The 14,182-nt window shown below is 41.5% G+C and overlaps 1 protein-coding gene across 1 annotated transcript in view; it reads right to left on the bottom strand.

Moving 5' to 3' along the window:
- Positions 1–453: 453 nt before the first annotated feature.
- LOC311229090 (uncharacterized protein) overlaps positions 454–14,182 on the bottom strand; it is a 111,418-nt gene continuing 97,689 nt past the window's right edge. Inside the window, exons 9-16 of the mRNA XM_084315099.1 lie at positions 6,752–6,925; positions 6,442–6,615; positions 6,315–6,361; positions 5,362–6,007; positions 5,071–5,244; positions 1,916–2,089; positions 1,784–1,830; positions 454–1,482 (exon numbers count right to left, since the gene is read on the bottom strand). Of these exons, the coding sequence (XP_084171225.1) occupies positions 947–1,482; positions 1,784–1,830; positions 1,916–2,089; positions 5,071–5,244; positions 5,362–6,007; positions 6,315–6,361; positions 6,442–6,615; positions 6,752–6,925 (1,972 nt within the window). The 3' untranslated portion in view covers positions 454–946. The remainder of the gene's footprint in view (positions 1,483–1,783; positions 1,831–1,915; positions 2,090–5,070; positions 5,245–5,361; positions 6,008–6,314; positions 6,362–6,441; positions 6,616–6,751; positions 6,926–14,182) is intronic.

The following is a 14,182-nucleotide window of genomic DNA, read 5'->3' as shown; positions in this document are numbered from 1 at the left end:
TAACATTTGTGTATGTGGTTGTTTTTAATTAAGTTATTGTAAAGTTTTTTTTTTTTTACAAGTTTTCAATTGATATTATATGTGATGTAACGTGTAACATAAATATTGTGGTTATGTTATTTTGATTAACCTTTTACTGCCTGTAAAGTGCTATACAAATGTACCTTACCGTTTGGAAATGGCATTACATTTGTAAAGAATGCATTAGGACTTGTTTAGGACTGGAAACCCAACGTTTCAGACTTGTGACTTGCTTGAGACTTGCCAGTCTTGACTCGGGACTTGAGTGTAAACACTTGGTCCCACCTCTGGTATGTATTCACATAAACTTCACATCCAGCTATGAGTAGGTAAACGTTATGTTCATTCTGTTATTTTAAACCTGTAATTATGGGAAACTATTCTAGCAATAAAGACAGATACTTGGGTGAAATATACCAAATAAAACAAAGGTTGAAAGAAAATATATTTTAATCAGTCAATCACAAATATCATGAACGCTCAGCTGAACAACAATAACTGGATTCTGTCAATACACTGTAAACATCTAATTTATTACATTTTCAAAAGATATAAGTAGTAAATCATTTTACATATGCACATCAATATTCTCACTTTCCTGTGTGTGTGGGGGGGGGGGGGGCACTGACACAGGAAGGTACTCTACCTAACACAGGAAGCTACTATATCTGACACAGGAAGCTACTCCATCTGACACAGGAAGCTACTCTGCCTAACACAGGAAGCTACTATATCTGACACAGGAAGCTACTATATCTGACACAGGAAGCTACTCTATCTGACACAGGAAGCTACTCTACCTACTCCATCTGACACAGGAAGCTACTCTACCTAACACAGGAAGCTACTATATCTGACACAGGAAGCTACCGGTACTCTACCTACTCTATCTGACACAGGAAGCTACTATATCTGACACAGGAAGCTACTCCATCTGACACAGGGTCACAGAGGAGCCTTCATCCGAAACCTGAAACACAGGGTAGAGGGGCTCAGTGAATGTGCAGAGGAAGGTGTGTAGGTGGGTCAGTGTGTCAGAGGAGACTGTGTAGAAGGACAGAGTGCCAACAGGACAGTCCAGATACACTCCTACTCTGGTGGAGCCAGAGGGGGGGGCAGGTATGTCAGTTCCTCCGTCATTGTGCCAGGCAGTGTATCTCTTATCATGACATTCCAGACACCAGGATTTATCATTAAATCCAAGAAAACAGTCAGCAGCCGCTCCTTTCCTTCCGATGCCTCGATATGTAACTCCTATACCAATCCTTCCTTTCCTGTCTACCTCCCAGTAACAGCGTCCAGTCAGACCCTCTCTACACAACACCTGTGGATAGAAGTTAAATCTCTCTGGGTGATCAGGATACGACTGATGCTGTTGTGCCCTTGTTACCGTTCTGTTCCTCTCAGACAGAGAGAGGCTGTTGTGTGCTGTGTTTGGGTCCAGTGTGAGTTCACAGGCATCTGATGGAGAGAACATGACACGATTTATCACACAATACATCATAATAATCTTCATTCACATTAGAATGTTTAAAGTTCCATCAACCGTTTCTGACACGAGGATTATGTAGAAGAAAGAACATTTGTATGTGGTTGAGTCTACATGGTCCTCGTTTCAAAAACAGTTAATGCATCAACTGAATAAACCTGTTCTATTTATTGTATAATTGATCAGCTGAGCTCTTCTGTTATTAATGAAATGCCTCCATATCCTGAAGGGAAGCTCAGTCTGTAAATGTGCAGAACAACAAGCTCAACTTACACTTCCTGAGCCCTGGTTTCAACCAACACTCTCCACCATGGTCAACACTGTAGGAGACATAGACACAAGAGACCTTGAGACACACAAAAACACACAGAACCATCCATTAACCCCTAAAGTACCACATCCTACCTGAGAGTCTCCAGTCTCCAGTGTGGATCCTCCAGACCAGCAGAGAGCAGCTTCACTCCTGAGTCTCCTGGGTGATTGTAGCTCAGATCCAGCTCTCTCAGGTGGGAGGGGTTGGAGCTCAGAGCTGAGACCAGAGAAGCACAGCCTTCCTCTGTGACCAGACAGCCAGACAGCCTACACACACACGTTCAGATACACAGGTAATAATATTTAACCAACACACCAAATGTACAAATTTCTTTTTATGTTTTTAAAATATGTTTGAACACATTCAGCGCCAAGGACGAGTTAACTCGTTTTTGGCCGACATGCGTTGAGCGCCAAGGACGAGTAAACTTGTTTTTGGAACCTTTATTCTTTTGTTAGATTTTTTTTATTCATTACAGGTTCATGGACCTCGGTGTTACCATAGGAAATCATTCTGAGATCACTAGAGTGCAATACCGGCCGCATCCTGCTAGGTGGCAGTATCACCCTCAAGTTCTCAAGTTTCTTTATTAGTTGTCATACAGAAGTACAGAATTATTTTATACAAAATGCTTCTTTCTGTTACGCTCCAGACTGTGCTAGACAAAAATAGATAAGTATAAAATTAAATTAAATAAGTATAGCAAGTATAAAATAGAAGTCACGTACGTAGGCACAAGTGTTCAGTATGTACATATGTACAATGTTCAATGCAGAGTAGAAGTAACTGAGTTACCATACAATATACTATACAATATACTAATATACAATATACTATATAATGCAAAGCAGAAATGGGATGAGGTACAATTTAGGTACAATTTACAGTAAGGTGTAATGAGGTACTGTACGGGTTGTAGTGCAAATTCTTTACCAATAAATATAAAGTGTGTTTAGGTGTTCTAAAGTGTGTAAAGTGGGTGCTGCAGTGAGTTGTTTGTTTAAAGTGAGTGTGTACGTGTGGACGTGTGTGCTGTGAGTGCATTTGATGGTTGTTACATAGTGTTATTGTTTGTTGAGCATCCTGATGGCCTGGGGATAGAAGCTTCTTCTGAGTCTTTCTGTGCTTGCCATGAGACTTTGGTATCGCTTGCCTGACTGTAGCAGTTCAAAGAGGCAGTTGTTTGGGTGGCTGGAGTCTTTGATAATTCTCTTAGCCTTACACATGCACCGCTTGTTGTAAATGTTCTGGAGAGTGGGAAGCCCCCCTCCAATTGTGCGTTCGGCTGAACGGGCCACTCTCTGTAGTCTGCTACGGTCTTGTGCGGTGCTATTCCCAAACCAGGAGGTGATATTGCCAGTGAGGATGCTCTCTATTGTACATGAGTAGAAGTTCTTAAGGATCTTCTGACTGACTTGGAACTTCCTTAGGCGCCTGAGGAAGTAGAGGCGTTGTCGTGCCTTCTTCACAACACTGTCAATGTGTGTGGTCCATGTCAAGTCCATATGTGGACTGCGAGGTACTTAAAACTGTTCACTCTCTCAACCGGTGCCCCGTCGATGCTGAGGGGGCTGTAGTCCCTGACCCCCGACCTCCTAAAGTCCACAATCATCTCCTTTGTTTTGCTGACGTTCAGGGAGAGGCTGTTCTCTTGACACCATCCCGCTAGGACCTTGACCTCTTCCAGGTAGGCCCTCTCGTCGTTTGCAGAGATCAGGCCCACCACTACTGTGTCGTCAGTAAATTTGATGATTGTGTTGTTGTTCCGCTGTGCCACACAGTCATGCGTGTACAGGGAGTAGAGGAGGGGACTCAGAACACAGCCCTGGGGGGCCCCTATGTTGAGAGTGATGGATGAGGAGGTGCAGTTGCCTGCTCTCACCAACTGGGGTCTGCCCGTCAGGAAGTCCAAGACCCACTGGCAGAGGTCATAGTTCAAGCCCACCCTTTGAAACCTTATTTCACACAGTGTGTTACATCTAATTTCCTCCGGTCAGATAATTTTGGTACAGGCAAGTCTAGCGGTTCACTCGATCACATTGGAACGGGTCCAGGACACTCGATGCATGCGTTGTGCCGGATTATGTCGGGGACCAATACTGGACCAATACTGGAAATCGCGATCAGACAATTGGAATATTCTTTTTGGAATACCCCCGATCAAAGGTAAGGACTATCTGACGTCAATTCCACCTTGATCCTACAATGATTTCATGTCGATCCAGCTGATCAGCGTGTGAGGTGTTCAAAGCGAATGCCGTTACTGGCGATCAAAGAATCAAAAAACGCCCCCCCCCCCCCCCCCCTTTCATGCAGAAACATAATACCTATTATATACATTTGATTTGGAAATAGTAGCGTGTCCAGGCGAGAAATGCCAACGCGTATAGCAGAATTCACATAGCGCCCTAGTGCCCAGGAATTAGCCCGGATCACTCCTAAACTATACAATATTCACCACGGGATAACGCGCAAACGTATACATGAAAAATCTCTTTTGCATGTTCGACGGGAGAAAGTCACTGTCAAATGACCATAGTATTGTCTCCATAGCTATAATATAGAATATAGATATAGCTCTTGAAACATAGTGACACACTAGGCTATGGAAAGCTGTAGGGGTGGGAATCACCAGAGGCCTCACAATACTATCACGATACTTGAGTCACGATACGATAGTATTGCGATACTAAATATATTGTGATATGCTGAGTATTGCGATATTAATATTGCGATATATTGCGATTTATTACCTTTTTTCAACTGCAAAGTAAAACTTTGTCAACATGTTTTATCTAATAAAATAAAGTTCAGTCTGTTCATCTCACTTCAATAATTTTCATTGCAGAAAATGGTATTTTCTCAAGCAGACAGATGTAAACACTGTAATCTGTGTTGCATGTACCTGACAAACTGAACCGTTTGTATTAGTGTCATATTCCAACTTAACTGAATGCACACGTGTGCGTGGACTACTGTACAATTACAGGTATTGAAATGAACAATGCAACTTCCTTATACAAAAAAAAATATATAAAAAATAATTTTTTTTTATAAATAATTAAATATCGATACTTGGCGTCCCTGTATCGATACAGTATCGCCACGCAAAGTATTGCGATATTACTATGTATCGATATTTCCCCCCACCCCGAGAAAGCTGGCACATTAGCTACAGGGATAAGGGTAATGGCTGGCGCTGAAAGTGTTAAATGGTTGTCTGTTGAACTGGTCCAGGAACACTGACCTGAGAGTCTGCAGTCTACAGTGTGGACTCCCCAGTCCAGCAGAGAGCAGCTTCACTCCTGAATCCTGCAGGTCGTTGTTACTCAGGTCCAGCTCTCTCAGGCTGGAGGACTTGGAGCTGAGAACTGAGGCCAGAGCTTCACAGCATCTCTCCGAGAGGTTACAGTCACCAAGTCTGGATATGCAATAGATACAATTAATTATATTGAAAAGTGGTATATTGTTTATTAATACATAATAATAATAAAAAGCATTAAGAGAATACAATGTATTAAGATATAAATGTACCCACAGAGATATAGTAGAGGCTTTGACCACTGGCAGCAGCCTCAGAAGAGCCTCCTCTGAAGCAGAGTATGTCTTCAGCTCAAACACGTCCAGCTTCTCTTTCTGACACAGGGTCACAGAGGAGCCTTTACACAAAACTATAAACCCAGGGTAGAGGGGCTCAGTGAATGTGCAGTGGAAGGTGTGTAGGCGGGTCAGTGTGTCAGAGGAGACTGTGTAGAAGGACAGAGTGCCAGCAGGACAGTCCAGATACACTCCTATTCTGGTGGAGCGAGAGGGGGGGGCACGTATGTCTGTTCTTCTCTCATTGTGGCAGGCAGTGTATCTCTTATCATGATGAATGTATCCATCATCATTATATTCCAGAGACCAGGACTTATCATTAACTCCAAGAAAAGAGCCAGAAGCCTTTCCTTTCCTTCCGATGCCTCGATATGTAACTCCTATACTAACCTCTCCTTTCCACTCTACCTCCCAGTAACAGCGTCCAGTCAGACCCTCTCTACACAACACCTGTGGATAGAAGTCAAATCTCTCTGGGTGATCAGGATACAACTGACTCTGTTGTTCCCATGATACTGGTCTGTTCCTCTCAGACAGAGAGAGGTGGCTGTTTGCCGTGTTTGGGTCCAGTGTGAGTTCACAGGCATCTGATGGAGAGAACATGACACGATTGATCACACAATACATCATAATAATCTTCATTCACATTAGAATGTTTAAAGTTCCATCAACCGTTTCTGACACGAGGATCATGTAGAAGATCATTTGTATGGTTGAGTCTACATGGTCCTCGTTTCAAAAACAGTTAATGCAGCTTTAACTTCATCAACTGAATAAACCTGTTCTATTTATTGTATAATTGATCAGCTGAGCTCTTCTGTTATTAATGAAATGCCTCCATATCCTGAAGAAAAGCTCAGTCTGTAAATGTGCAGAACAACAAAGTCAACTTACATTTCCTGAGCCCTGGTTTCAACCAACACTCTCCACCATGGTCAACACTGTAGGTAGACACAAGAGACCTTGAGACACACAAACACACACAGAACCATCCATTAACCCCTAAAGTACCACATCCTACCTGAGAGTCTCCAGTCTCCAGTGTGGATCCTCCAGACCAGCAGAGAGCAGCTTCACTCCTGAGTCTCCTGGGTGATTGTAGCTCAGATCCAGCTCTCTCAGTTGGGAGGGGTTGGAGCTCAGAGCTGAGACCAGAGAAGCACAGCCTTCCTCTGTGACCAGACAGCCTGACAGCCTACACACACACACATTCAGATACACAGGTAATAATATTTAACCAACACACCAAATGTACATATTTCTTTTTAATCTGATGTTTTTAAAATATGTTTTTAAATGGTTGTCTGTTGAACTGGTCCAGGAACACTAACCTGAGAGTCTGCAGTCTACAGTGTGGACTCCCCAGTCCAGCAGAGAGCAGCTTCACTCCTGAATCCTGCAGGTCGTTGTTACTCAGGTCCAGCTCTCTCAGGCTGGAGGACTTGGAGCTGAGAGCTGAGGCCAGAGCTTCACAGCATCCCTCTGAGAGGTTACAGTCACCAAGTCTGGATATGCAATAGATACAATTAATTATATTGAAAAGTGATATATTATTTCTTAATACATAATAAAAAGCATTAAGAGAATACAATGTATTAACACATTGGACGCCAGACCCGAGATAAGTCGGGTTTTGGTCGTTATTTCTTTTATTCGCTATTTCCATTCATAATCCATCCCTCCAGCCTGATGTTATCATTGGGAATGGGTCCGAGATCGCAAGCGTCCAATACCGCCGCCTAACGCCTTTCGGCCGGTATTGCACATCCTTGGAATCTCTCTGGCTCAGCCTGTACGTCGATTTAAAAAGTCCGGTCCGGGTTTTCCTAGTCGGTCAGTAGTAACGTTTATAACATGGATTGGGGAGAATCAAGCACCGCCGATTCATGTTATTTGGTGGATTATGTTGGCAATACGATAGACATCAATACTTGGAATGGCGATCAGATAATTGGAATATTCTTTTTGCAGTACATCCTAGTCAAGGTAAGTGCTATATGGTATCAATCTTGCGTTGATCCGAGCATGCCTTCGTTGTGATCCGTGTCCTGTAACGTTACTCCACAACGTATGCCGTTAGTGACGATCGAAGCATAGAACCCCCCCCACCTTTTCATGCATGCATGATGAAACATACAGGGTATCTGCAGGTTTAGCCCAGTCAGATTTAAGACTTTTTAATACTTTTTAATGCCACTCAGAATGAAATTTAATACCAATTTCACAATAACAAAATGGCAAAAATCACACAACGACACCAATTAGTTTAAGTTTAGGGACACATTGGTCCAAAGATGTTTATTAAAACATAAAGGAGTAACTGGATTGGATGAAACGAAGGAGTGACAAACATAAATATCTCTCCGTTTCTCTTTATGTCAGAAGTCACCTCGCTGGCAGACTGCCGTCCCTCTCTCATGTCAGAAGTCACCTCGCTGGCAGACTGCCGTCCCTCTCTCTCTCCTGTCTCTCTCTGTCTCTCTCTCATGTCAGAAGTCACCTCACTGGCAGACTGCCGTCCCTCTCTTTCTATGTCTCTCTCTTCAGGGGTTTTGCTGCCACTTCCTCCATTAGAACAGATTAGATTAGATTCAAATGTATTGCCATTCAAAAGCACTTAGTAGTTGTACAGTACAACGAAAAGAAGCTTGGCCTTCAACCAGAGTGCAACTGTAACAGTAAAGTGCAAAAGTAATATACAATGTACAGGTGATTAAACTGGGTATATAGCATATATTCATTAGTACTACTATTGAGTAATAGTGCTAAGCAGATGCATGTACAGAGCTGTATTAGAGTAGTATTAATTAATGTGTACAGTGATACAGGTATAAAGACACTAAGACACCCACCCACCCTCTCCTAATGGACAGTCTCCTCCCCACCGTATGTATTTTTTCCCACCCACCCACCCCCTCCTAATGTACAGTCTCCTCCCCATCATATGTATATATTTTCTGTTAGGATCTCTGGGTAACAGTACTGTATATTTGCATATCGTATATGTCACAAATGTAACAGTACTATATATACCTGTATGTCATGTATGTCCCTATGTCATAAATGTCATGATGTCACATACAGTATGTTCAGTTGTGTATGTCATAAATGTCACTATGAATTGAAAATGGGGGACCCTGATGTAAACAAGACAAACGTCTTTCTCTGGTCTGCATCCCCTTAACAATTGTGTATTGAGCCGTACTGTATTGTACCCATTCTGCAATCTGTTAATAAAGTTCTCATTCATTGAAGTCGTACTAGCCAGCCAGCAGCGTAACTAAGAGTAAGTAAGATACATGTACAGATATAGATATAGTATTAATAGGTTGAATGAATGAATGAAAACTTTATTTAACAATATTGCAGAATGGGTACAATACAGCAGAGGTGTGGACTCGAGTCACATGACTTGGACTCGAGTCAGACTCGAGTCACGAATTTGATGACTTTAGACTTGACTTGACCAAAACAAAAAAGACTTTGACTTGGACTTTAAAACCAATGACTTGTGACTTCACTTGGACTTGAGCCTTTTGACTTGAAAAGACTTGATACCTCCCCCCATGCCCAACGATTAAAAATTAACGTTATTAAATGTATATATATATTAATTCATTTTGCGCGAATCCACACTTCATTTCCCAGATCCACTTTGTTTTGAAAAAATCCGACCAATCACGTTGCGCGAGCGATCCACAATCAGGAAATAAAACACAGCTGAGTTCACTCATTCAGAATGGCGCATCCAGTTGGAAACGTAAAATGCTACCCAGGATTGTTGCGTTTGGATATAAAAACTATTCCGTGATAAACAAAAAACGAATTGCAGTATGCAAAACGTGCGGTTCGAGGATCACAGACGGAGACGCAACAACGTCCAACTTCGTTCGACACTTAAAGCTTCACAAAGATCGGTAAGTGAATGAGAACTTTATTTAACAGATTGCAGAATGGGTACAATACAGTACAGCTCAATACACACAATTTGTTAAGGGGATGCAGACCAGAGAAATACTTTCGTCTTGTTTACATCAGGGTCCCCCATTTTCAATTCATCATGACATTTATGATAAGTAACTTGGCTTGCTAGCTAGTAGCTACAGTTAAATCAATGAGCCATCGACAACGTAACATGGCAAACATGCTAACGTCATCACACTCTTCATAAATGTATCACACTTTTTTTAGACTCTTTTTGTATCACAAACAGTACTGTATTTGTAAATCTGGTATGTCATAAATGTAGCAGTACTGTCTATCTGTATGTTGTGTATGTCATAAATGTAATGATGAATTGAAAATGGGGGACCCTGATGTAAACAAGACTAAAGTCTTTCTCTGGTCTGCATCCCCTTAACAATTGTATGTATTGAGCTGTACTGTATTGTACCCATTCTGCAATCTATTAATACAATTTTCACAACGGCTGCTGTAGTCTTGTCTTATAAAATACAAACAATCAGCAATGTCTCGCTTGATGAATGGCCAGCAGTAGCCTAATTAATATTAATAAAAGTATTAAAAGTATTATCATTTTAATAATTGTACAATTTTGTCAGATTATCATTGAATGAAGCATTTAAACTAGTATGTTCTGGACATGTTTAGAATCAAGGAAGCCAGTGTAGACAATGTATGCACTTCAGTATCACATTACAAGAGAGAGATCACAGGTTACATGTACACATTCTGACATCTGTTTAATATGCTTACCTCTTACAGATTTGAAGAATACCAGATGAACAAGAGCATCCCAGATGAACCACAACAGCCTTCAATCTCCCAGTTCATGGGGATCCGTGTAGGGCAGTATAGCATGAATCATCCACAGCAGAAAGCCATCACCAATGCAATACTGTCCGACTTGGTTATTGATTGCAACTTGCCCCTGTCTATTGTGGAAAACAAGAGTTTTCGGCACTTTCTGACAGTAGTTGACAGTAAGTACAGCCCAGTGTGTCGCAGAACATTGACATCAAAAGTGGAGAACGTCGCTGCAGAGAGACGTTCAAAACTTAAAACTCAGTTGAGCAACACAGACCATGTTTCAGTCACAGTGGACATTTGGTCCGACCGAAAGATGAGGGGGTTCCTTGGGGTCACTGTGCACTGGACCGAGAAAGATGCAGAGAGGATACAGCTAAAGTCCAATCTCTTGGCCTGCGACCGCTTCAAAGGCTCACACACAGCCGAAAGAATCTGTGAGCAATTTGAGGCTATATGTGATGAGTACAACATCAAAGACAAATTGGACTATATTATTAGTGACAATGCCGCCAACATGCGGAAAGCATTCACAGTGTGCTTCCCCACTGAACAAGAAGATGAAGTACATGACGACGATCATCTTGATGACCCAGAGCTCTGGAATGACCTAACCCTGGAGGATCAGCAAACCGTAGATGCAGCTATGGCAAAAAAACAACGCTTGCAGTGTTTTGCCCACACTCTCCAGCTGGTTGTGGGAGATGGTTTGAAAGAAACTAAAGTGATGACTCCTTCTCTTTCAAAGTTATCAAAACTCAGCTCACTGCTGCACACAAGCACAACATTCAAAGATGTGTTTGAGGCTGAGTTTGGGGAAAGAGGCATCCCTGCTGCTGTCAACACAAGATGGAACTCAACACTGAGACAAGTGAAGGCAGTTCTCCAATGTGATCATCTAAAGCTCTGTCGTGTTGTAGAACAGGCTGGCCACAAGGAGTTGTTGTTCACAGCACGGGAGTGGAATCTGTTGAAGGAGGCGGTGGACATCCTGAAGCCGTTTGGAGAAGCAACAGATTTGACACAGGGGGAGAAGATAGTCACAATCAGTGCGGTTGTTCCATCTATCCTGTCCCTGAATCACCACCTTGAGAAGCTGAAGCCTAAAGCCTGTTTCCTGAGCGGCCTGGTCAGAAGTCTCCAGGCATCCCTGAACAAAAGATTTCTTGGAATCTTCATCAATGTGAAAATGGCCAGGACACAAGATGGAATCACTGCCCCCTTTTCAGATCCAGTCTACCTCAAAGCAGCGGCCTTGGATCCAGCCTTTTCTCTGATGTGGGTGGAGCACCATGTGCTGGTCAATCATGAGGTCAAAGCAGAGGTGGCACAAACAGTGAAAGGTAAGTGTTATTGAGTTTAATGTAACTTTTTTCCCCTCATAATTTGATTATGAATTATGATATTATAAACTAAAGGACTGCAACAATAATACTTTTAAGTTTAACCCACTGCATCACCAACACTCTTAATAGTAATAAGGGCTCTTTTGTTTCTGCTATGCTTTTACATGTTTTGCCAGAACTGATCCTGCGTGATGCTGCAGAGACTGAGCCACCTGTGCCTCGTGTTGATGAGGATGAGGGAGAGCGAGAGGACCAGACCCGTGGACAAGTGGGAGGCCTGTTTGCTGCATACCATAAGAGGCAGAAGAAGGATGTTGGGACCACTCCAGCACTACAGCTAAGTCACTACTTTGACATATCCGAAGGACAGAACGCCCTCTTGTTCTGGGCAATGAACATGAGGACTCTTCCTTCACTGTTCCGAGTGGCCATCAGGGTCTTGGCAGTGCCTGCCTCCAGTGCTCCGGTGGAGCAGGTTTTCAGCCATGGTGGCATCATACTGCGGCCCCATCGTGCACAAATGAGTGACAGACTTTTGGCCAATTTGGTCTTTTGCAAATGCAATGCTAGGTCCTAGGATAACAGAAAAAGCACAACCCTTCCCCCACACACACACACCCACACACACACACACACACACACAGGCCTGTAATGTGTGTGAGGTTAAGACAGACTGTGTTACATACAGTGTTTACAGTGTTTACCTGAGTTTATCATCAGCAAACCTCATCATCATGACTCCATGTCACACGGCATACGTATGGCTTTAATTGTTTGCCTATATTTTTTTTTTATTGTTTTGCTGTGGGTATTTCATTTATACCCTTTTGGTTTGCTGTGGTTATTTTATGTTGCATGGTTTTGTATATAGTGTTTTAAATAGAGTTAATTGCTGTGCGTGGCTTTATTTGCATGCAGTTTGAAATGTACACACACAGTCTCCATGAATCAGGTTATCTGGGATCTGCATGCTTTTTCTCATACAATTGGAGGCCTACTTGAAGGTCAGTAGCAGTTTTTTTGATGTGCCTTATAATAAATGTAACTTTATGGCAGGAATTTGTTTTAGGTGTCTAGAGTATATCATTAGAGAAAGAGGGACAGAGAAAATAGGAGTTGGTTAGTGTGGTATGGGGGGGGGGGGGGTTCATTGATACCTTTTGAATGAAAATACATTTTATTTGGAAAATAAGATAAAATGCTGCTTCTTTGTTTGCACTACTTGTTTTTTTTATTAAGTTCAGTCACACTTGTTTTAACAGACCTTTTTACTAAATGATTGTAATTACTAATTACAATAATTTAGTCAAAGGTCTGTTAAAACAAGTATGACTGAACTTAATAAAAAAAACAAGTAGTGCAAACAAAGAAGCAGCATTTTATCTTTTCCACACACACACACAGGCCTGTAATGTGTCTGAGGTTAAGACAGACTGTGTTACATACAGTGTTTACCTGAGTTTATCATCAGCAAACCTCATCATAATGACTCCATGTCACACGGCATACGTATGGCTTTAATTGTTTGCCTATATTTATTTTTTTATTGTTTTGCTGTGGGTATTTCATTTATACCCTTTTGGTTTGCTGTGGTTATTTTATGTTGCATGGTTTTGTATATAGTGTTTTAAATAGAGTTCATTGCTGTGCGTGGCTTTATTTGCATGCAGTTTGAAATGTACACACACAGTCTCCATGAATCAGGTTATCTGGGATCTGCATGCTTTTTCTCATACAATTGGAGGCCTACTTGAAGGTCAGTAGCAGTTTTTTTGATGTGCCTTATAATAAATGTAACTTTATGGCAGGAATTTGTTTTAGGTGTCTAGAGTATATCATTAGAGAAAGAGGGACAGAGAAAATAGGAGTTGGTTAGTGTGGTATGGGGGGGGGGTTCATTGATACCTTTTGAATGAAAATACATTTTATTTGGAAAATAAGATAAAATGCTGCTTCTTTGTTTGCACTACTTGTTTTTTTTATTAAGTTCAGTCACACTTGTTTTAACAGACCTTTTTACTAAATGATTGTAATTACTAATTACAATAATTTAGTCAAAGGTCTGTTAAAACAAGTATGACTGAACTTAATAAAAAAAACAAGTAGTGCAAACAAAGAAGCAGCATTTTATCTTTTCCACACACACACACAGGCCTGTAATGTGTGTGAGGTTAAGACAGACTGTGTTACATACAGTGTTTACCTGAGTTTATCATCAGCAAACCTCATCATAATGACTCCATGTCACACGGCATACGTATGGCTTTAATTGTTTGCCTATATTTATTTTTTTATTGTTTTGCTGTGGGTATTTCATTTATACCCTTTTGGTTTGCTGTGGTTATTTTATGTTGCATGGTTTTGTATATAGTGTTTTAAATAGAGTTAATTGCTGTGCGTGGCTTTATTTGCATGCAGTTTGAAATGTACACACACAGTCTCCATGAATCAGGTTATCTGGGATCTGCATGCTTTTTCTCATACATTTCAGGCCGGTGTTGAAATTGGAGGCCTACTTGAAGGTCAGTAGCAGTTTTTTGATGTGCCTTATAATAAATGTAACTTTATGGCAGGAATTTGTTTTAGGTGTCTAGAGTATATCATTAGAGAAAGAGGGACAGAGAAAATAGGAGTTGGTTAGTGTGGTAT

The sequence above is a fragment of the Notolepis coatsorum genome, assembly GCF_963971535.1.
Source record: "Notolepis coatsorum genome assembly, chromosome: 5".
NCBI classification, from domain to species: Eukaryota; Metazoa; Chordata; class Actinopteri; order Aulopiformes; family Paralepididae; genus Notolepis; species Notolepis coatsorum.
This window is presented reverse-complemented; position numbering and strand designations above follow the sequence as displayed.